This window comes from Elephantulus edwardii, unplaced genomic scaffold (assembly GCF_000299155.1).
Source record: "Elephantulus edwardii isolate Elephantulus edwardi_28Jun2011 unplaced genomic scaffold, EleEdw1.0 scaffold00244, whole genome shotgun sequence".
Lineage (NCBI taxonomy): Eukaryota > Metazoa > Chordata > Mammalia > Macroscelidea > Macroscelididae > Elephantulus > Elephantulus edwardii.
Window position 1 is genome coordinate 857212 of NW_006399994.1, and position 23647 is coordinate 880858.

The window sequence follows — 23647 nt, forward strand, 5'->3', positions numbered from 1 at the left end:
TTATGAATATTTACTGACATAAATTAGACAATAAGAAAGACAGCCCATTAATAGAATTAAATGTATATGCAAACACACAGACTAAATACTGGCATAAAAAGTGCAATATTATGAATAGGTATATGTACATATGATTTCTATTTTGCATTGTACAAAGTAAACAGAACATGGTGAACAAGGCCAGATTGTAGCATATTAAGTAGAAAATGAAATGAAAAGTAGATTAGGTATAAAAAAACCAATACTAACTAGAGAGGTCCAGCCAGATGAGGTTCTTTTGTTTTGGTTGGTTTTGGGATGTATTTTTTTTATTTTTACGCTCCTACTGTTTATGTGCCATCCAGTTGGAACCTACTCATAGCTGACCTTTCATATAAGTTTTCAGAGGCAGTTACTCCTATTAGGCAGAGATTTCTACTAAATTCAACTGTCCAACGATTAAGTATTAGTAGAGTTGTATATTAAAGTTTTCTTTATCAAACCGAGTTTGGATTTTTCAAATTACTTACGGTGACAATGTTGATGTTTTCGTTAGTTTCAGACTGTGTCACTATTATAATCATTTCAGTTAACTGTAGGAGATCCAACTGCTAGTAATATATATACCTACAAAACCCCATATAGTTTAGTCTTAATCTTAACTGTAATTAACTGATAATTTGCTTAGATATTTTTGTGCATTAGTTGGCGTATGAGGGCAAATAATATCTCATCTGGAAAAAGTGAGAATGAGAAATGTATATGAAAACAATTATATTAACACTATCCTTTGGTATTGGAAGGAGTGGCATCCAATTCCTAAATAACTCAATGAACTGATAAATGTGGACGGTTACAGAAAGGCTTCAGGCCTTTTGTTCATAGGGTCTAATTATACCCGATTTGAAGGCGTTCAACAACAGCAACAACAATACATTGGTAAAGTTACTGTATTCTTCAGCCCAAAGTACATAGTTGTGTATTGTAGTTATTTCATGGTCGAATTTATTTCACTTAAACAGTCAAAAGTTGAAGTCTAGAAAAGAGTATTTTCCTCCCAATTTTACCAATGTTTCACGTAATATTTTTTTGAGATGTGGTTGTGATTGCAATGCCTTCTTGGTATTCTGAACTAAGGAATGTTTAGTGCTTTATATATTAAACCAATATTTTTTATTGCATTTCACTATTGTTGCACTATTAAGAGTTGTCAACCTGTTCCCCCTATTTCAATCATTGCCATTTCACCTTGTTTACTTAAAACAATTAGTAGTCCAAACCAGATTTCTTCAGGTGTTTCCCCACGGTTTTGATGACTTGAGGACTTTTGATTAGCCCTTAAGTCTATTTTGGTAATGACTTGAGGACTTCAGATTAGCTCTTAAATTGAAATCCTGTGGTCGGAGCTAGAGTTGGGCTGGGCTGAGCTGGAAGAAACTGCGTGGCACTAGGACCCAGGGGGCTCCCGTGAGCGGATCTTGGGGGCCAGATTGCAAATTCGCGGTGACTCAGTCTGGTCGGCTTCTTGCGTTCGGCGGCCGCGGCAGCAGCTGCAGACGTTGGCGGCTGAGCTGCTAAGGGCAGTTCCGCTGGGTTTTACGGTCCGAGGCTTCCTTCGGGACACCCCAGGCAGGTTCGAGGCGTCTGGGAAGGACAAGGGTCGTTCTAGCCGGGAGAAGGGGTTGCTCGGCGCGCGAAGTCCTCGGGCCTGTGCACGGAGAGTAACATTTGCTCCGTCTCTTCCTGTGTCTGGCTTTATTTGCAGCAAACCAAGATGGAGTATGAGTGGAAACCTGACGAGCAAGGGCTTCAGCAAATCCTGCAGCTGTTGAAGGAGTCCCAGTCCCCAGACACCACCATCCAGAGAACCGTGCAACAAGTATCCTTCCAGAGGCCTCGCTGCCGCCCGCGCCGCTCACCCCGCGCGGCAGGCCCGCTCTCAGCGGCCGGGGGGCCCTGCCGCCCCTCCCCCTCCTGCTCCCGGTTCCCCCTCCCTCCCGCCTCCCGCGGGGAGAGGCCCGGCCGCTTCTGCCAGACTTTACGCGCACGCGGCCCTCATGCCCGGGCCGGGGGCGCCGCCGCGTGGGGCTCGCGCCGCCGGGGCCTCCTGCTTCCGGCCCGCGGGAGGCGGGGGCTGCTACCCGCCGCCCGTGATCGCGACATGTGTGCGGGCCGGGCCGCCACGTCCCCGCCGTCTCTGACCTGTCGGAGCCGAGGAGGGTGGCCGGGGTGCTGGTGCGGGCTCCTGACGCCCCAAGCCCACACAATGCGCCCCGCGGGGTGGGGGCTGTGGGCCGCCTCGCGGGCTCTGTGCGCGCGGCGCTGCTTGCCGCCGGGCCAGGATGGGGTGGAGCCGGCGCGGGGTTTGAACTGCCGAGGTGTCGGGCCTGGGCTGGAGTTTTAAAAAAAATTATAGTTCCCTGCGGTTAAAGAGCAGGAGACCTCCAAGCGGCAAAAAAAGGGGTCTCCGTTCATAACCTCCCAGGACTGCTCTTGTTAACACCTGTTGCGAGCTCCCTGGCTCTCAGAATTTCTTTTCAAAGCGCAAGACTGCTCAGTTAATCTAAATCTTTACCAAGTCTTCTGGGCAGAAGCACAATTGCTACTTTATTAGAGGCAGAAAGAGTTAGTCAAAAGCCTCTGATACGTGTACTTTATGCAGTACCCTAAATTGAAAGCGCAGCTTATTGGATCCAGAAGAGGAAACTCGCCCTATTATAATCTCTTTATTTTACGGTCAAAAACATTAATGCTATAAAAAAAAGGGGAGAATAAAACCCCTTAAGGCATCTCTTTAAAATTGAGAAAGTTCCCTTGATTTTGTTTTTAATAAGCAGTAAAGTTGATAGAATTGGTTAATTGAACGAGTTTGTTTAAATACAAAACTATAAGGTCAAGTTACTATTACATGAGAAACGTAGATAAAGAAAAGTTTCTTGGAAATGCATAGCTATAACTTAAAACTCTTAATAGGTGAGTAAGTACTTAGCTTCTCGGTTACTATACTACCCACTAATGTAAGGGTAGGTGATGGACGCTTCCTTGGGTTTTTGGTTTTCTTTCTTTCAAGTCTTTTTTTTTTTTTTTTTAGTATAGCTGGTACTAAGGAAAGAAAAGTTTGGAGACGTACTGGAACATGTATCTGAAATCCCATGATGGTTCATTCCTAATTTGTTTTCATACTCAACAGCTCTAGAAAGAATAGAAACCGGTATTTAATGAATTACAAGATAAGTTACTCCTAAAATTTGTCAAGCTTAGAACTGCATATTCATTTTTTCTTTAGCAGTGTATATCCTGATTTCTATTTTCTGTATAAATTTATCAGTACCCTTTTTATACCTGGTACTGTAACTACCATTCAAGTTTACTGTTTATTCTTGGCATATTGATAATACTATGCCCCGTTAAAGAGCAAATTTAAATAGTTACTGATGAACATTATTTGATTCAAAATATATGATGCTTTTTGTTTTGAAAGTGCCTAATACTGATTTTGTTTTGTCTTCATAAAATATACTGTATTTGATACTAGTTTATATATGGACTTGAGTGCTGCACTCTTTTTTTTTTGGTTTACAGATTATAAGCCTTATTTTTAATTATTCATTGAACATAACATTATCACTTCAATTGCTATACAAGTTTCTGAATCTACCCATCTCACTAGTAACATGCATACATGTTCTAGTGCTAGTTCATAAACCATGTTTCTCCCCACCCCCCTCTAGTTTTTTATTTATTTTGTTTTTGAGTACCCTGGAGCCAGAAGCAACCTATAGCAGACCTTCCAGTTGCTTTCAAAGGCAGTAAATTAGAAGAAATTATATCCATCTTTTTCCTGTTGATCAGCTGGTGGATTTTGAACCACGAGACTTTTGAGTTGACAGCACAATTCTTACCACTAGGCCATCATTCCTCCTTATTGAGATATCCATAGCAACAACACAGAAAACAAGTCTCTACGTGTATAGTTTAGTGACATTAAGAGAGCATAACACTCAAGACAGACTTGGGGTAGGAGTTTGTTAAGATAAACTTATTTTAAGATTTCAGGGACTATTTTTTGTTTAAAATGTAAAGGTTATCTAAGAGCAATAGTTTCAGGGATCCATTTAGCATTCATATTTCCAGAGAGTCTAGACTCCATAAAAATTTAATGTATTTACAAAGTGTGCTCAACCCCATCATAAAGAGGTTTCTGTGAAATTTAGTCAAAATGTTTTGTAATGGTAGACACGCACCATCCAGTTTTGGTCTGCAAAGGAAAGCAGTTGTGCCTGGAGTAAATTAGCCACGTTCCATATCCTATTGCTGACTTTCATAACTACTTGAGCATATTAGAAAGATTGTTAAAGTATGACTAGATAGTATAAGTTGTAAATAAGCCTTGTTAGGAAATATTTATGAAAAATTTATAACATGTCAGTATGCTGTTAATCATAGCTATTCACTTAAACAAGAAATCATTTGTCTTGGTGTTTTTAGTCAGAGAAAGTAGTTAGACCTTGAAATTTTACTAGAGAATGTATTTTGCTAGTTAATTTACATGCCAATTTGTAAACATTGAGAGTATTCAGATACAGAATAAATACCTAATAGGTATACCAAGAGTGTTCATCATGGGTTTAATGAGAAATTCAGGTCCACTGAGTAAAAACATTTGTATCTGAGTTATAAACAAAATTGACAAGTATATTGGAAATTAGGATGTCAAGAAAGATATAATAGAGCATTATGTCACTGTTGCCTGTTCACAGCAGTGACATACCGGCAAATTTATGCCTCTGGAAATGTTAAATCTTGGGGGGAAACAATTGTAGAACTGTTACAGTGCAATAATCTCCTAATACTGGCTCTTTATAATAAGATCTGATACCTGAATTTTTTGCATAAATGACATTTTGTCTTTTTTTTTTTCACCTAAAGAACAAATTCATCTAATGAAAGATTGCTATTGTATTTATTCTTAAAAATCTATTAGGTAAAAAGGGAAGGAAAGGTCTATTATGTGAAGTTAATTTTCCTAAAATATCTGTATCTCTAAAAGACTTCTTTTTTTTTCTCTTCATTATCCTTAAATACCCTTCTGATCAGAATGTTAAAAGTTCTAGTAAATCAAAGAATTTGGTTTTGAAAATTGTGCTGTTAAGCATGCAGAAACTGGAACGTGACTATAATTGCTATACTACTATACTTTTAATTCAGTCATAAAGCACCTAAGATATTTAATGACCACTAATATGTTAGTATATTAATGCATAGATTTAATGAGCTAGCTTTCTTAGTGAAAATGCAAGGCTTAAAAAAGGTTGCAGGTTTTTTTTTTAATTTTATTACAAAAGTGCTTCCTTTTTTCCTTAGAATATACTGAGAAGTTTCCTTAACTACTGCTTGTTCTAGAAACTGGAACAGCTTAATCAATACCCAGATTTTAACAACTACCTGATTTTTGTCCTCACAAAATTAAAATCTGAAGGTAAGTAGGTTTCTATGGATAAATATTTAAAATGGTATTTTGTGATCTGTTAAAATACCACATTTTTATGCAAATAATATCCTAATTATTTAGTGGTTACAGACTGTACACAGTGCAGTCTTTTATACATTAGTTTCCTATGTGCACTCTTAGCATGCATACATATTCATGTGGTCTTATTATATTTGAAAAATACAGTCAAAATAATATAGTCTAATTCATTCATTTCAAAGGTTTTCAGTTTTGTAGTAATCACATGTTGTAGTTGTAGGACTGACAGAGGCTTAAGAGTTACTATTTCCTAGACTTTTAGGTGTTTTAACAAGCATGCGTTTGTTAATGAGATGTTTCTCTAGTAAATTTCCTCCTTTGCAAATGAAAAAATATTTTAAAGTCTACTTTGGAGTTTTTGTTCAGGCCTTCTACACAAATGGCATAGTTTGAGTTAAGATACTATTTATGAATATACAAATAAATTTGGTTTTAGTCTCTTATAAGCAGTATGTGTGTGTGCATTGTTAAAAAAATTGGAAAACACATATAAGGAAAAAGAAAGCTCACCGCCACACTCCTTTGTATGCCTGTATTTTAAATTTTTCTTAACCACAAATGGGATCATCATCTTCATTGACTGGTCTTCTCCCCTCCCCAACCCCATAGACTTGAAGTTTTTAAAAACTTAACTGAGAGTCTCCCCGCCTGGAACTTCCAGTATGAAGGATGTCTTTCAAAGCATCCATCCTTTGAATGTTGAGTTTTCCCTTCCTAGATCATTCTAATACATAGAAGACCCTCAAATATTTACTGAGTGACTGACTGGCCTCTAAATGAAAATAGGGAGCTTTGGTGGCCTAGTGGTATGGAGCTGCCTGCCAGCCCAAACATCAGCTAGCGCTACTTGAGAGAAAGATGGACACACTGCTCCCATGTAAATTACAGTCCAGTCTCTCCTGGCCTGTGATAAAAAACTGCTGCAATCTATATCAATTACAGCCTCAGAAAACCCATTTGAGAGTTAGCTATGAGTCAATTCCAATGTAACAACAAGTTTAATGATTAGTGTTTTGCAAGCACTAATGCATTTAGTTAAAAATACTGCACTTTGGAGTTGAGAAGTGTGTTTTAGACCCTATTAAGCACTTATATTTCATTTAACTTCTCTTGCCTTTTTTTCAGTTTTAAAGTGCTCATGGTATACTAAAGACTGTAAGGTTGCAGTATCGAGTTCTTTTGGGTTCATGGTCATAATCTGGACTAAAATCTCACTGAAAAATCTTACCTTTTTAATATTTTGATAATCCATACACATAGTCTTACTGTTAGCTTTCAAATAATTTTCTGGTTTCTTGGGAGGTTTAAAGTTGTAATTGAAAGATGTAAAAAATTTAAATTTTAAGTGTAGGTTTTAAGAAACTGGAAATTCTTTCTGCATAACTTTTATTTCAACAATTAATATTCCTAGCTTGATAAGTATAAATATGATACATTATTTAATAGCATCTTTTCTAATTTCTAACTGTTTTACCTTAAAAATTGTAAATTATTTTTGCTAATCTGTTCTCAGTCCTGGTCTCACCTTTAACTTCTACATTTTAACCATAAAATGGTGGTGAAAAATATTTACTATTCTTAACCGTTAAACTGTATCTCTTCCTCATCCCCTTCACATAGACACAATTGATCTTTATGTTTGTGATATATGCTAATCTTGAATTTACAAATTAATTTTTACCTCAGGAAAAGGAACACATTTGCTATTGGGAATGTTCATTTTTTTAAAAAAAATTGTCGTTTTAGTGACATTTGAAAACGATTCTTGTTAATTTTGTCATCATTTTTTCAGACATTTTTATATTCTAAATGATGTAAAATCTGGAAAAGATTAGGCTAAATTAAGTCACTCAGTTTACATAAGAATACATTGTAGCACAGGGTAATTTCACTTCTTTCTTAAAAAGTGGTGATTTAAAAAAAAGATTTTGGACAAAGGATACACATTTAATTTTAAATGCTTTTGCTTCCTGTTGTTTATTAATAAAACTTTACCTTGAAACCTTTATTATAAGGACTCTAGTGTTTTTCTTATAAACAAATATATAAACCATTTAAAATAAATTACAGAGTTATGAATTATTAAAAGCTAATTTAATGAGATAAAGCAGAAGATTATTGCTTAGGGAAATTCTTTTACTAGTATTTCATGCTAGTTTTAAATTTTAAAGAGAATTATTCACAGTGAGAAGCAATTGTGTATTGTTACATTTCTAGAAACCTACAGCAGTGAGTTACAAATGAAATTGGAAAGACAATTTTTAATGATGACATATCTTAAGTTGTATTTGTAGTGGTGGCCTAACATGGAGTTACTATCCAGAGGCATTTGGCTGTCTTTTTGCCTCTGCATGTGCTACATCCTTGAATATTTATTTCAGTGCTGGTAAAACTTAAAGGGGGTCCTGGTTGTGTGTTATGTTGTCCTACAAACCAGAAATTTAGTGGTTTGAATCCACCAGCTTCTCTGAAGGAGAAGCAGGGGCAATCTCTGCTTGTAAACATTTGCGGCTTCAAAGCCCAACTGGAGGGTTGCTCCTGAGTCTGAATCAACTTCACAGCAGTGGATGGGTAGTTGAACTTTTGAAAGTATACTAACTAGAGCAAATTTAGATATATTTCTTAAGGTATATAAAGCTATTGTAAGATACTATCGAATTGGAACTGACCACATAACTGACTCCAGCAGATTGTTAGAAGTAGTATATTACATGGAAGAGATTGTCCATCTTTCTCCTGCAGAGCAGCTGGTCATACAGTTTTGAGTTGGTGGTTCTAATCCTTACTATTCAGCTATTGTAGTGGTGTATAATGTCACATTTTTATAACCTTTTGTGCCTGGTACCCCTTTACAGAGGGAGGTGACACAGAGTAGTTCCAAAGTGTAGGCTCAGAAGTCGGCTCCTCAAGTTGGCATATGACTTCCCCTTTTAGTAATTTGTAATATTAATAAAGGCTTCACTGGTGCAATGGTTAACCTGTCTCCTGAGGTGAGAATGAAGTTCAGTACTGTTTAGAAAGCATATACCTTTATTTAAGTACACAGTAAACCTTTAAATGATCACTATTGCTAATACAGGTGGTGGTGATGTCAGTTGGTAAAGGCCAAGCCATTCTGGCAGTTTGACTCCACCAGCAACTCCAAGAAACAAAAGATGGGCAGTTTACTCCCATGCAGTTTCAATGGAGGAGGGCAGCTATGTTTGGTTCTGACTCAGTGGAAATGGGTTTGAGTTGGTTTGAGTGTTGAATTGGTTTTTGAAAACTTGACACCTTCTATAAGTAAGCTTTTCTAAAAACAAATTCTATTTTTAAATGGTTTTGTAATTTCCCCTACCATTTTAAAGCTCAGAGGCAAGTGAAAAACATACTGTATATTAAAAGCAAATATATTTATAAGTAAAAATGTTTAAACATTTTTGTTCATTTCTTTTTTAAAATAGAATATTTTTAAGAACTAACATTATCTGTAATAGGATGTTTTTGCCAGCTTCTAATAAGCTTAAGTACAGTGTTCATATATAATAAACGAACTTTCAAACAAAATCAGTGACTCTCAACCATGGGCAGTTTTGCCCTCCAGGAGACATAAACACTGGAAACATCTTTGAATGTCACATCTTGAGGGATACTCCTGGCATCAGAAATAAAAGCTAGTTTGATAGTGCTGAACATCCCAAGGTGTGTAGGCTAGCCTCCAACAGTACAAAACCATCCAGCCCAAAATGGCAAAAGTAAAGGTCATGAGAAACCTTGGACTAAATCATGTAGCTGATCTTTTATGAACTCTTTGCTGATTATAGAAAAATTAGTGAAGTACTGAGATTTCTTGATTCAAGTTGATATATTCTGACTTGGAAACTAAACCACTGAACTGTTATTTTGTTACAGATGAACCAACAAGATCATTAAGTGGTCTCATCTTGAAGAATAATGTGAAAGCACATTTTCAGAACTTCCCCAATGGTGTAACAGATTTTATTAAAAGTGAATGTTTGAATAATATTGGTGATGCCTCTCCTCTGATTAGAGCTACTGTTGGTAAGTTACATTGTTAATAGATATATCAGAATATTTCCATATTTCCATTCCAATGCTGTTGTCATTGCATGTGAAATTGGGAAAGAAGGTAAATTTTTTGCCACTTACAGGGTTACACTTAGTCATCTTATCTACCATCAAGTTTGCTTGAATTCTTGGCATCTCAAATAAATGAAACATTTCCCAGTACTTTGTCATTTTTCACATTTGTTGGTTTATTCAAGTCCATTGTTACAGCCGCTGTATTTCCATATGGAGGTGGGGGTTTCGTCTTTGAGCTTTAAACAGATAGTATGCTATTGTCATTTACAGGATTCCACTGTCTGATTTTTGGACATTGATTTTCAGGCCTTTTCCCTCCTTGCATAAGATGAAAGAGCTACTAAAACATGTCCACTGATGACCCTACTGATTTAAAATAAAATAGGATGGTTTCTAGCATCATGGCAGCATATTAAGTGACCACAGCACCACAAACTGACAGTAGGTTGGCAGACATTTAAAATAAAAGCCTACTTACCCAGTGAAACAGAAATCACTGTTGACCTAGTGAGTAAGGAGTTGTGCTGCCAAGCTAAAGGCAGGCAGTTCAAATCCACCAATTAGCTGCTCCGTAGGAGAAAGATGAGCGTTCTCCTTCTGTGTGATTTATAGCCCCTGTAAAGTTGCAGAGGGCCAGCTATGGTTGATTACAACTCAGTGGTACATAACAATCTAGTCAACATGGGGCCTCAATCCTTCAGGATTTAGTGGTTTTTATTAATAGCTTTGTCTGCATCTTAAATTTTTGTGTGCAGCAGTTGTTTTGAGTTTGTTGGGGGGGGTGTTTTGTTTATTTGTTTTGTTAGTCTTTTTAGAGCATTTGTCCATGAAAAACCAACTTACGTTTTCCAGTTTTAAGTAAATAAAAAAGTTTACTTACAACAGCAACTAGTATAGAGTTGAGAACAAGCACAGCTGTTAGCACAGTAGAAATACGCAAGTGTTCAATTTTTCTTTTAATCTCTTAAATTGCTTAGTCATGGTTCACATTTTTAAATATCTTAACGTTTTGAAAAATGTTTATTTTTTTGAATGATCTTTTAAAAGTCAAATAGTATCACTTTCAGGCCTGCATCTATAATAATTGGAAACTGACTCTTTATCAATCATTAACATTAATAGAAAATTCTTAATAAATGTATCATAGCATAAATATAGGGACACGAGGTGATTTGATTCATTGGTAGAATTCTCCACCTTCAGTATAGTAGATCTGAATTGATTCTTGGCCATTGCAATACCTGTTGTGTAGTTACACATCTCACCTGGTCTGTTAGAAATTGTGTTCTCTCTGATAGACTTGTGTCTGTTGTTGCAGTCACTGTGTTAATCCATCTTGCTCCATCTTTCACTGACATTTCACCTTTCCATGCATGATGTCCTCTTCCAGGGATCAGCTCCTCCTAATAACAGGCCCAAAATTTGTGAGGTGAAGCTTTACCATTCTTGTGTCTAATGACCTCTTTTGGTTACACTCTCTCCAAGACACAGTTCTTTGGCTTTTTGGCAGTCTGTGAGATACTCAGTACACTTCTCCACCACCACATCTATGATTCTATTTCATCCTTGGTCATCCAGCTTTCGGTTAAATAAATAATTGAAAAGACCATGATTTGAATTAGATGCACTTGAGTGTTAAAATTTATTTCATTGTTCCTCAACGCCTTGTTGTGTACCATCGAGTTCGAACTGACCCATACCTGACCCTCCAAAGGGTTTTCAGAGGCATTTAATCACATGAGAGATTTCCCATTCTTCTCCTGCGGAGCAGTTGAACCATTTGGTTTGGTTTTGGATTTGCAGTGCACCTTCTTGCCACAAGGCCACCAGAGCTCCAATCTTTAACACTTTAAGAGAGGTTTAATTAATTAACTAGAATTTCTCCGCCTTTGCACTATTGACATTTTATTTGTTAACTGCTGTGCTGTCCTGTGCCTTTTAGGATGTTAACCATCATCCACAATCTCTACACTCTAGATGCTAATAACACAAGACCTTTGTTGTGACAACCACAGAATGTTTAAACACTACAAATTGCCGGTCCCTGGTATGTGGGAGGTGAGAAAAGACTCACATTGAGAATACTTGCTTGACTGCTTTAAAGGCAAGGGTCATGTGTTAAAAAGATTTTGATTACAGAAGCAAATTACTTAGTTGTTAAAAAAGTCTACTGGTATAACAAGTACAGTTATAAAAGGCAGTTTGAATATTTCTATGTATCTTATTTAATATGTATCTTGTTCTATGCCATCAAGCTGTTTATAACTCATAGTGACCCTATGCACCGTAGCTCTGAAATGAACCCTGTTCTATCCTGAGCCAATCTTACTATCACATGTAATTCCATTACCCCAGTCACTGAGTCAGTCCATCTCATCCAGGGTCTTCCTCTCTGGCATTGTCCCTCCACGTTTCCAAGCATGATGTCCCTGTCCAGGGACTGGTCCTTTGTGGCAGCGTGCCCAGAGTATGTCATAAGGAACTTCAAATTCCTTGCCTCCAAGGAGAAAATTGGTTTCACCTTCTCCAGGACAAACCTGTTTGTTCTTTGGCAGTCTATGGAATGTTCAGAACTTTTCTCTGACACTATAACTCAAAAGACATCAGTTCTTCTGTCATCTTTAGTCATTATCCAACTCGGATGTTTCATAAGTGATTGTGAAGACCATGGCCTGGATCAGGAGCACGTAGTCTTTTTTAAATATTTTTAAAATTTGTTTCATAATGTATCGTTCTATACAACTTTGCCTTTTCTTTCAAATTTAATAGTATATATGGGGAATCTTGTCAAAGAAGTATACATGAATGGATCGCATTTTAATGACCATATGAATAATCCATTGGACAAATAGAAAATTGTCCTGAGATGATCACCCTCGATCTAGGAAGTGTTATTAGTGTTTCCTTGTATACGTGAAGGAATATTACGAACAGTAAAACTATAGTGTTAATTTGATAATCATAGGTTAAGTCAAGAAGCTCCCTGTGTTTGGCTTCTGAAGATATCTTTTATTTGAACCTAAAGTATTCATAAGCTCATCGCTGAGTGGTAAATCCTTCTAACATTTTGGTAGTTTCATTCTGCTCTTTTCCATATGAGTTATTTTTTTAAAGATTAATTTTAGTAAGTGGCACTATTCTCATTGATAATGCTGAAGAAAACCCAAGTTGTAGTCTTGTACAGATAACTTGGTTTAAAAAATTTTAAGTTTGTGAAGTGCTAGGAAACAAGACTAGAAACGGGTGTGCTTTATCTGTGATCCATCCCTTACCCTACTCCCCCCCCCCCCCCCAAAAATGTAGTGTAGGTATTGACATTGGTTTGGAAAGTCTTACTCATTTTATACCATTACAGTGGGCAGGGTGAAGGTCTAAGTACGCAAACTGGCTTTTACAGCAGTGTCTAAGATAATGAAGTTGACTTTTCTAAAGATGTGTGTTTTCTTTCAAGGTATTTTGATTACAACCATAGCCTCCAAGGGGGAATTGCAGAATTGGCCTGATCTCTTACCAAAACTCTGCAGCCTGCTGGATTCTGAAGATTACAACACCTGTGAAGTAAGGCTATTTGCTTTATATATCCTCTTTTTATCTATCTCTTGTCATTTTGTAACCTTTAGGGAAGGGTTTTTTTGTCTGCTCTGAAACAACTTCAGAACTTAGAATCCTAAAATTGCCTTTGTGTCTTGTATATCTGATCATTTATTATTATTAAATTTTATTAGTTTTAATGAGCATTTACAGAGATTTTGGGTTTTCATGCATTCGTTGTTGCACTGTTTTCTCCACCCTCCTCCCCAGTTCGTTCTTCTCCCCCCCCCCCGAATGTCTGTTTTAATTGTCCCATTGCCACAGTGCTTGTCAAAGCCAGTTCTGATTAATCTCCTTTGTCAGTGTGTCCCTTACCATTCCCTATCACTCCTCCCTGAGAGAGACTTCACCCTGATTCATAAGGAAAAGGGGATGGCGTATTCTCTTAGCTACTTCCTGCTGAAAAGGGACGCTGTGGGTTTCAGGGTGAAGGTCTTCTCTCACTACTCTAAAGGGCCCCTTTGGCAGTAGGAAACACATAGACTATTATGGAGATTGATTTTGGAATTTAGATGCACTGTTATCAGTTGTGCTTAGCCGTACATGTTCATATCCTTGAAGATGTATCATGGAAGTGTTGCAGCCTAGAAGATACAAATTTAACTAACAAGTTAAAAGTGCATGAGTCAAAAATTGAAAAGCAGTAATATTCTGAGTAGAGGTTCTAATAGTGGCACAAATCAAGTTACAGAGGTAAGATGGTTCTTACAATAAAAGGCCTATAGACTAGCACTTTGTCTATTATAGTGTATAGGTTAGGAACCACAAGATGTAGAGGCTCAGCTGTCATTTATGGTTCTTAAGTCCTGGAGCAAATTCCATCTACCACTGGGTTGTTTTACAACTCGGAAGTTCGCATGCAAGGTAGAGGTGAAGTAAGGATCTTCTTATGAGGTTTTCCATCCATTCCAACAACTACGAAATAGTAAGAAGAGTGGGACCTCAGAAGCCTTTTAGGACCAATTAGTAGGCTCTGTGTCCAGGAGAAAACGAATATACTTACCAGTTAATGCTCATCCACAGCTCTTCTGGGAGGATCTAAATCGTTGTTGAAGCGTCCTCCTTTGTTTCCAGCTGGGAGCTGGGGCCTGTCAGTCCTGTCTGTCACGAGGACCTGATGTGGGCTACCTTGGCCAAGTGTCCTTCAGAGCCACACTTAAAGCAAGTGAGTGGGAGCTTCCTCTCTACTCCCTTGCCTATCTGTGGCTCTCGTCTGTGACACTGTCTACTCAACTGGCCCAGCTTTCCACAGTGGAAGCAATTCTGACCTCCTTTATTACCCTTGTGTGGCACTGTATATGAGTAAGACTTCCTTTTCCTGATACAGGCCCTAAACTGGCAGCAATAGCTGCCCTAATAATTTTGGCCATTCTCTGGTCTTTTCTCTTCCCTCTAGATCCCAGTTGTTAAAAGAGGGAAAAAATTTAAGCAAATGTATAGCAAATAATTTTGAACATTACAATCTTTTAAGCTTAAGGCTAGAAGTATCATCATTTCCAAACCAGAAATACATGTTCCAATGCAGTACCTATTTTCCATAAATGGTTTTTGGCTGATCATTTATTTTTCCTGTTTTTATAGTTGAGAAAATCTAGCTGTAAAACTTCTCGACTGTATTTCCTACAAAAGCGTATCTGTTTATATTCTGAAACTATTTTGGGGGGTGTATGTGTATATAATGGTTAGACTAGTTTTTATGTGCCCTTTACTAGGTGACATGTCTTGAGATATTTTTAGTTTTCTGGTGTTAGTAATCTTTGATATACTTAGGCCCATTATTACAGTCCCTATATAGATCCATCTTGTGGAGGGTCATCTTCTCTTAACTGACCCTCCTCCACCTTTCTAAGCATGATATAAAAATGAAGAGAATGGCACAGTATAGGACAAGATTTAGATTGGCTATAAGTTATGGTCAACTCAGTGGCACCTAACAATAGCAGTTTAATCGTGCATTAACTCCTATTACTTTTTTGATCAAATCTGGACAAAGCCATCTTCCTATTTAAGAAAGGGAGCGAATCTATATGGATTTACTTTCCTGTAATTTCTGTCTTTCAAGTATATCTGCCATTACTAGACTTCCAGATGTGTAGAATTCTGTTGAAACCTTTGCGAACATTTTACCACTTTAAGGCAGAGATTATCTTCTCTTAGATAAAACTGGACTTTTGGAGATGGAGTTGGGCACAAGACAGGTACAGGAATGATCTCTCAAAAAGAAACCAGGGTGTCAACTATCTAGTCTGCCTTTCTAAAAGCAAAAATCTCTGCATTACTTTACGAATTTTATGATAATTCCTTGAAAATGAGCTCAGAAGATTGCTAAAAACTAAAATAATACTATTAACCATAAAAAAAGCTGATTAAAATGGTTTCCCTTTACTAATAATAGCAAAGGAAATAATTTGATGCAAGCATTTTTAAAAACCAAAAAAATATCAGTAGGAAATTATGGACCTATATATAGGTGGTGGTGGTGGTGGTGGTGGTAGTTGTTATATAGAGAAATTATTTTAAATAAATTTTCTAACCTAAGTAAAAGAGTGAATCCAAAGGAGTTTTACATTTTATTGACTAAATGTTAACTCCTAGTTGAAATTTTCATTGCTATAACAGGTTCATATTCAGTTTTACTTTGAGAAGGATTTAAAAATTAAAATTTTTAAAGGCAACATAAATCCTTACTACATATTATGGCAGTTTTCATTTTCTTTTTTGAGTGAAGTTTACAAAGTAATTTTTCATCCATACATAACTATGTTTATTTAAATAGTAATTCTCACATGGATTTTTACTCACTGTGATTTTAATTATTGTTCTAACATTTTTAAATATATGTTGGTAATTTCACTGAATTTCAATATTTTTAATTAAATTTGAACTTTTTAAATCTCCACTTTTACTCCTTTTTAAGATGTTATATACTTTAGAAAGATACTGGATAAATTGCCTCAAGGGATTTTGCCCTCTGTTGAATGCTTTTTAAAAATTAGTTGCAGTGTGATAAATAAGCACCAACTTATGAATAGTAAAGTAGGTCATTGTGGTAGATGATATATTACTGATTGCAAGAGTCTCTTTAACATAAAAATATCTGTAGGTAAATTGCCTGTACTTTTAATAATTGCCAGTACAGTTACCCAGTGAACCATTTACTCCTTTTTTTTTTTTATTTTATTAATTTTAATGAACATTGACAGAGATTTTGGATTTTCATTCATTCATTCATTGTTGCACTTTTTTCTTTACCCCCTCCCCCCATTTACTCATTTTTCTAAATGCAGTAATTTTAAGTGGTATTGATAAAGGCATGTTTATGTGCTTCAAATGTTAGAATAGTTAGATTTATATGTAGAAGTGTAGTATTAAATTTATATAGCTGTATCACATTCTGCTTTAATAAACTGGTAACTGATATTTCAGGGGAGTTTTGATAAGTTGCATGTGTTTAAGAGGAAGAGAGTAATTTGGTAGCTTGATGGTTAGGAGTTGCACTACCAATACAAAAGCTCCCGGTTTGAATCCACCAACTATTGTGTGTGAGAAAGATGGGCCCTCTCCTCCCAGGTGATTTACTGCCTCTGAAAACCCAGCTATGAGTCAGTTTCACCTTGACAGTATATAACCTATATGTTTTATCCTTTGTTCATCTGAATAGTCTTTCAGTCTGTCAATCCTGAGGTGAAAATGTACTGTTACTTTAAAGCTAAACTGAAATGATAGATAATAGAATTGTGAGTTTTATGTTTTGGTTTTTCTTAAATAGACTAAATATATAGATTTGAGAAAGCATTGTATACGTTAACTAAGAGCATTAATCCGTGTTAAGTCAGTAATCTATGTTGTTGTTATGTGCTATTGAGTCACTTGCAACTCATAGCGACCCTATGTATAACAGCCTTAACTTTGCTCTGTCCTGTGCCAATCGCACTGTCTCCGATATACCCATCCCCATTACCACAGTCACTGAATCAGTCCACCTCGTAGAGGGCCTTCCCGCTACCCTCCCAAGCATGATGTCCTTCTCCAACGACTGGTCCCTTCTTACATGTCCAAAGTATGTCAGACGAAGCTCCAGAATCCTTGCCTCCAAGGACCAGCCTAGTTTAACCCTCTCCAGGATGAATCTGTTTGTTTTCTTAGCAGTCCATGGCACCCTCAATACTCTTCTCCAGCACCACAGCTCAACAGCATCAATTCTCCTTCTATCCTCCCTAGTCATTGTCCAACTCTCTGATGCATAACAAGTGATTGCAAAGACCATGGCCTCTATCAGATGCACCTTTAGTCTCCAGAGAGACACCATTGCTCTTCAGTACTTTGGAGAGTTCCCTAACAGCATACTTTCCAGTCACAATACGTAATCTATAATTTGTTTTTAAAATGGCTTTCTTGATGTTTATTAACTTTTTACTGTAATTTCTGTGAAAGTTTATAAAGCAAATAGACTTTAAATTTAACAGCGAATTTCACATTCACTTGATTTATTAGTCTTTTGGACTAACGGTTATGTGCTCTTGAGTTGGAACTGGCTTTTCAGAGGCTATACATCACAAAGGAGGAGATTGCCCATTTTTCTTCCACTTTGGACTTAACCTTTCATTAATCTTTACTCTTCTTTTCTCTGGTTGAGGAAAGAGACCAATGGTTGCACCTTAAATGTTAGAATTATAATTTAAGTCTATGTGTTTTACAGGGAGCTTTTGGCGCTCTTCAGAAGATATGTGAAGATTCTGCTGAGATTTTAGATAGTGATGTTTTAGATCGTCCTCTCAACATCATGATTCCCAAATTTTTACAGTTCTTCAAGCACAGTAGTCCAAAAATAAGGTATGTTATATATCTAATGGTAAATTAGTTTATAAGCTCTGATAACAGTCTAACCACATTTATTTTGAGTGCCTGTTGTTTTTGTGCGTGTCATCTGCAAAGAATATGGGACATTCTACAAGGATTACACTTACTACATAAAAGAAATTTATATTTCTTTAGTAACAAAACTCCCCTCAGAACATTCCTTGCTTCAACAGTAGATAAAAGGGGCAGAAAGGACCGAGTTTGGTGGAAAACCTCAGATGTAACAGTGATAGCATTGGATAGTATTTACTCTAACTTGAGCATATGGGCTTAGCATTGACTGGCTATACAGAATTTCTGTGAACAAGTCAACACTGATTCCAGTAGCCCAAATTCTGCATCCTGGCTTTTCCCCCCATAAGATACAGTCTCTGTAAGAGAAGGAAGCTCTTCTATGTTTTATCTCTGTTGGACATGTGTGTGAACCATCTTAACCCTGTCTTTTCCCTGACCCAAGAGCTCCATCTTTGATGATGAAGAAGAAAACTTAAACAAGGCTTCTGAAGAGCATCACTCTGTGGATCTTTGTGTGAATCAGCTGATGGAGAATCTAATGAACGAAGAATAAGAAAAGTCAAATGTTGAAGAATGCCATAGTTAAGAAAGTGCTGCAGGAAGGGTTGAACTTGTATCAAAGACCGGGGCAGGTCCCACTAGACCGAGAAGGCCCTTCAGGTCATGCATGAATAACTCTGGCCTGAGCTATTCTTGCTGGCAAGTGGCATCTAGGAAGTGATGATTCACTTGTGAAGATTCTTCAGGCAGAAGACTTCCTTACTCAGGGAATTGTGTACAGGAGATGATGGCATGTTTGTCTTCATAATCTTGAGTCCACCAGGCTGCATGAAGTATTGCCCCTTGAATAATTGGGATGATGGACGCTAGATTTGAGCACATTGACTCTGGACTGTGTTTATGTCATCAGGACCTGGTGTTCTTAGGGATCAGTGATGTCCTTGTTAAGAAACAAGGTTGCCCTAAACATGATGCCAGGTGATGGTGATCAGAGTCTTGTATAAAGGAACTTGCTGGATCTTCTCATCAGAGCCCTTTCCCGGCCTTTACAATTATGTTTCCCCTAAAAGTATCCCGGAAGATACCACTAGGTACTAAGTCTTTTCCAGGTTGACCATAAAAGACTGGCTCATTGGCTTCTTTGCCATTTTCCCAGATCTCATTTCTGGTCGATGATGTATGTCTTTTTGGAATCTGTTAAATCCAGCAACCTGCCTCCTGTTAACATGTGTGATTGGAACAGATTCAGAATTCCATCTCACTTGTTTCAGATTGGTCCCTCTGGCAACCCAAGGGTCAGAGTGTTACTAGTAACCATGGTGAGCACTGCTACTTGTGTGGATCATCATGTTTCACAGTGGCATCAAAGTGAGAGTGAAGTTAGAGCCAGCAGCCAATCTCCGATTTCCTGTGTTCAGTCCTTCAGCCATGATTTCTTAGATGCTGCTCCTAGAGAATCCACACACATTATGCCATCCAGTTACTGTATTAAGTGACATTCCACCAGGGTTGGCAGCCTTTCGGAAGCTGAAGTAAACAATTTTCCAGAACTGGCTGTTTGAGGTACAGCCTAATTTCATAATTTCCTGTTGTCCATCAAAGCTTTGACCAGCTGGTATTGCTCCTGCTATAGGACTCATGCTGGGGATTTTCTTACACCGCTTTTCTAGCCATCAGCTCTAAATGCCACTCTTTTATTCTTAGGTGGTATTTCTGTATATGCTTTGTGTGGTAGGGAAAGAGTAGACTAGGACTGGGGATATAGACAGCATGTAAAAGAATTCCTGATTAAAAATAGTAACTCTTAGTCTTCTTTTCTATTGACTGCATGCTGTAAGGTCTCATCTCACCCCTTCTTTACAATGGGCCCCTTTCCTCTCTTCCCTCCTCTTTCCTCTATTTCACCACCTTAATAAACCTTTTTCACTTGTTTTGCTTTAAAAAAAACAACCTATAAAATGTTGATTCATTTCTTAGGAAATTTTCCTTTAGTTCTCCATTTTTTGCACTGTTTTATTACCTTTGTGACGGATAACTGCTTTGAATTTCCTTTCAGGAAATAGTAAGGTTTTTTTGGTGTTGGGGTTTTTTTTGTTTGTTTTTAATTTATGAAACTTGCTCTGTGTGTATGTGTATACACACATTTATGTGAGAGAGATACTTGTGCATGACATGATTAAGAATATTTTCAGGCTCCACTATTAATAGCAAAAACCTAGAAGCAATGGAAAGCTGTTTAAAGAGAAAGTAGCTAAGTTGTGAATATTCACACAGTGAAACATAATAATATTCAGAATAAGGAGATAATGACAAACATGGGTAAATGTTAACATAATATGTAACAAAAGTCAGCAAGAATTGCATTCAGATTTATAATTTTGATAAAAATAAGAGCTGTGGAGATCAGAAGACATATTGCATTGGAAAAGTGCAGTCAGGGACCTCTTCAAATTACTGAGGACCAAGGTGCACTTGATTTAGATCATTATCTTGCTGTGCTCCTAAGAACTGGACAGTAAGGATGACAGAAGAAGAATTGATTCCTTTGAGCTGTCGTGTTGGAATGCTGAATATCCCATAGACTGCCAAAAAACGTATGTCTTGGAGAAGGTGCAGCTAGAGTGTTCTTTGAAGGCAAAGAAGATAAAGCTTCATCTCATACACTTGGGGCTTGTCCTAGAAGAAGGGCATCTTTCTTGGAAAGGTGTGAGGATGGTAAAGGAGATACTCAACCAGGTGGATTGGCACAGTCACAGCAGCAATGAGATCGCCTGTGTCAGATTAAGGATGGCACAGGATTAGGACAAAGTTCAAATCTGTTGTTTATAGGATCACTGTGAGTCATATTTGATGGCACCTAATAGCAATACTATCTACAATTTTCTAGAGAATCTCATTAGAGTTTTGGTGTCCTAGTGGTAAGGAGCTTTGCAGCAATCCCAAAGGCAGCATGATTCAAATCTACCAGTGGCTCCATGGGAGACGGTTGGGCTTTCCCCTCCCATGCAATTTACTGCCTCTGAAGGTCTTCCGAGAGACCTAATGGTTCCGTTACATAATGCAATAAAATTATTTCAAAGAAATACAGGAAAATGAAGTTAGGATTGTTGTTAGATGACATGGCATCAGAACGCTACTCATAGCTGGCATTTCTGTGGGTTTTCAGAGGCTGTAAATCGCATTCAGGAAATTGAGCATCTTTCTCTGGCTGTAATTTTTAAATTTTAATGGATATATTGCCGTAATTTTTTAATGGAGGAGTATTTAACTCTTGCTAATCTTGTGTAAATGAGAAAAAGCTATAGTGATCATATGTTTTATGTTTCTAGGTCTCATGCTGTTGCATGTGTTAATCAGTTTATCATCAGTAGGACTCAAGCTCTGATGTTACACATTGATTCTTTTATTGAGGTAATATTTGTTTCTTATTCCTTTGGTTTTTAGAAAGTTAAACAAAGCATTATTTCCCATACTGTTAAAATTGGACACAATAGAGATTTTGTAATTTTCCTTACTGAATTAAAAGTACTTTTTTGTTAATAATCCAAACTTCAGTAATGACACATTCATATATATATATATAATACACACAGGGACATGTCTATGTGCATCATATTTTGAGCTCTTTAACATTTCTGCTTAAATATTCTGTTAAAAATATATATATATATATGAAAGTTTTGGCTTCCATTTCATTTGCCATGTATGAAATGATTAAAATTGAAGTTGGGTAAACTTGTTAAAAGAATTTTAAATATTCAAACTAAAAAGAAAAATATTTCTAACAGACATAGTAGGAAAATCTTCAAAGTAAACATCTCTGAAAGCTATCTGTCCACTCTTCCTGTTCTCCCCCAAACCTTCATGTCAGCCCTGTTTTATAACAGTATTTGTGTGACCGAGGTACTGCACTCAGAATAAAGTCCTCCAGGCTCACCTATATGTTTTACGAGTTCATTGTTTTTAATTGCTGCATAATACTGCATTATGTAATGTACTATATCTATCAATTTGTTTATTGATGGGCACTTGGGTTCCTTCCATGTCTTGCTGTTGTGAATAATGCAGCAGTAAAATATGGGTGTGCATGCATCTGTTTGAGTCGCTGCTCTGGTTTCTTTAAGATATATTCCCAGTAGTGGAATTGCTCAGTCAAATGGTATTTCTAGTTCCATCTTTTTGGGGAAGTGCCAGACTGTCTTCCATAGTGGCTGTATCATTTTACATTGTACCAGGAGCGATGTATGAGTTAGTCTCTCCACAAGCTCACCAGCATTTGTTGTTTGCTGCCCTATTGAATTTTGCTGTTGTTAGGAGATGATAGCTGGCATGAGATGATAGCTGACAGTTGTTGAGATAGTTTGCCTCATCTTTTAAATTGACCAACATCTTTTCTGGCATCATTTACCAGTAGACTTTAGTATTACCATAAGGATCCTCAAAGCATTTACTGATTAAAATAAGTTCAGCTGACTACCTATTATTGTGTGAATCAGAACCCTATGCTTGGTGCCAGGGATACATAATGCATTTTGGTTAGTGTGCACATATCACCAATGCTGCCAGAAAGGTGTTTTCAGTCTAGTTTGTTCAGAGATCATGAAGTTTAGTGTGTGGGATTGGACAACTGGAGTAAGATTATTTGGTTTTTAGTTTAATAACTCTGTGACCTTGGGCTCCTTATTTATTTAGTTTATTGTTTGTAAAATGAAGCAAATGATAAACCTACTTTGTTGGATTGTTACATGGTTTATGTAAGTAAATCCCCAGTAAGAATTCTCCATGTTAGCTGTTACTATTTTTAGAAGTGATGGTACTAATAGTAGTTAGATTACTATTTCTTTGTATTCTCCATTATTCAATAATGGGAACATATTTTTATGTCTATCGCATATTATTATGATAGACATAATAGTAAAACAAATTATTAATTAGCGTAGAAAAAATTAGATTTTCTCTGAAAAGAAAAATTTACAGGAGTACGTATTTAGCAAGCAAGTGGGGAAAAAAAGTTAATCTGATTTTGTTTTGGTTGCTATTTGTTAATCCTTTAAGATTAAGCCAAATTACTATCCTACAAGAACCATACGATTCTCATCCAGAAAATTCTAAGAGGAGATATCTCTTGAGCTTAAGCCATTTTGTTCACTTCTCTGGTCTTTCAGATATGGGCGTGTTCATTTTGGATTCATTATATTCATATTATTCTCTAACATTGCTGTTGAATGTGTGCTACTTTGACCAGTGCTAGCACACAGGTTGTTACAGGACCATTATGACAGAAGAACAAAAACTAAAGAGCATTTTGGAAATCTTTTCTAGCAATACATAAGACATTTTTAGCAAAAAACAACCTATGATAGTTTGAGAAACACTGCTTTTTGTACTAAACATTTTGTTTGTTTGTTTGTTTTAATTAAATTTTATTAGTTTTAATGAACATTTACAGAGATTTTGGGTTTTCATTCATTCATTGTTGCACTGTTTTCTCCACCCTCATCCCCAGTTCGTTCTTCTTCCGCCCCTCAATGTCTGTTTTAATTGTCCAATTGCCACAGTGCTTGTCAAAGCCAGTTCTGATTAATCTCC

At 36.9% G+C, this 23647-nt stretch overlaps 1 protein-coding gene across 2 annotated transcripts in view; it reads left to right on the plus strand.

Annotated features, from left to right (window-relative positions):
• The first annotated feature begins 1565 nt into the window (after positions 1–1565).
• TNPO1 (transportin 1) overlaps positions 1566–23647 on the plus strand; it is a 58891-nt gene continuing 36809 nt past the window's right edge. Inside the window, exons 1-7 of one of the 2 annotated variants that reach the window (XM_006899027.1) lie at positions 1566–1608; positions 1745–1858; positions 5383–5458; positions 9401–9550; positions 13044–13150; positions 17883–18016; positions 21388–21469. In XM_006899027.1, the coding sequence (XP_006899089.1) occupies positions 1754–1858; positions 5383–5458; positions 9401–9550; positions 13044–13150; positions 17883–18016; positions 21388–21469 (654 nt within the window). In that variant the 5' untranslated portion in view covers positions 1566–1608; positions 1745–1753. Of the gene's footprint in view, positions 1609–1744; positions 1859–5382; positions 5459–9400; positions 9551–13043; positions 13151–17882; positions 18017–21387; positions 21470–23647 lie in introns of those variants that run through there. The other variant, XM_006899028.1, reaches the window with a different exon arrangement.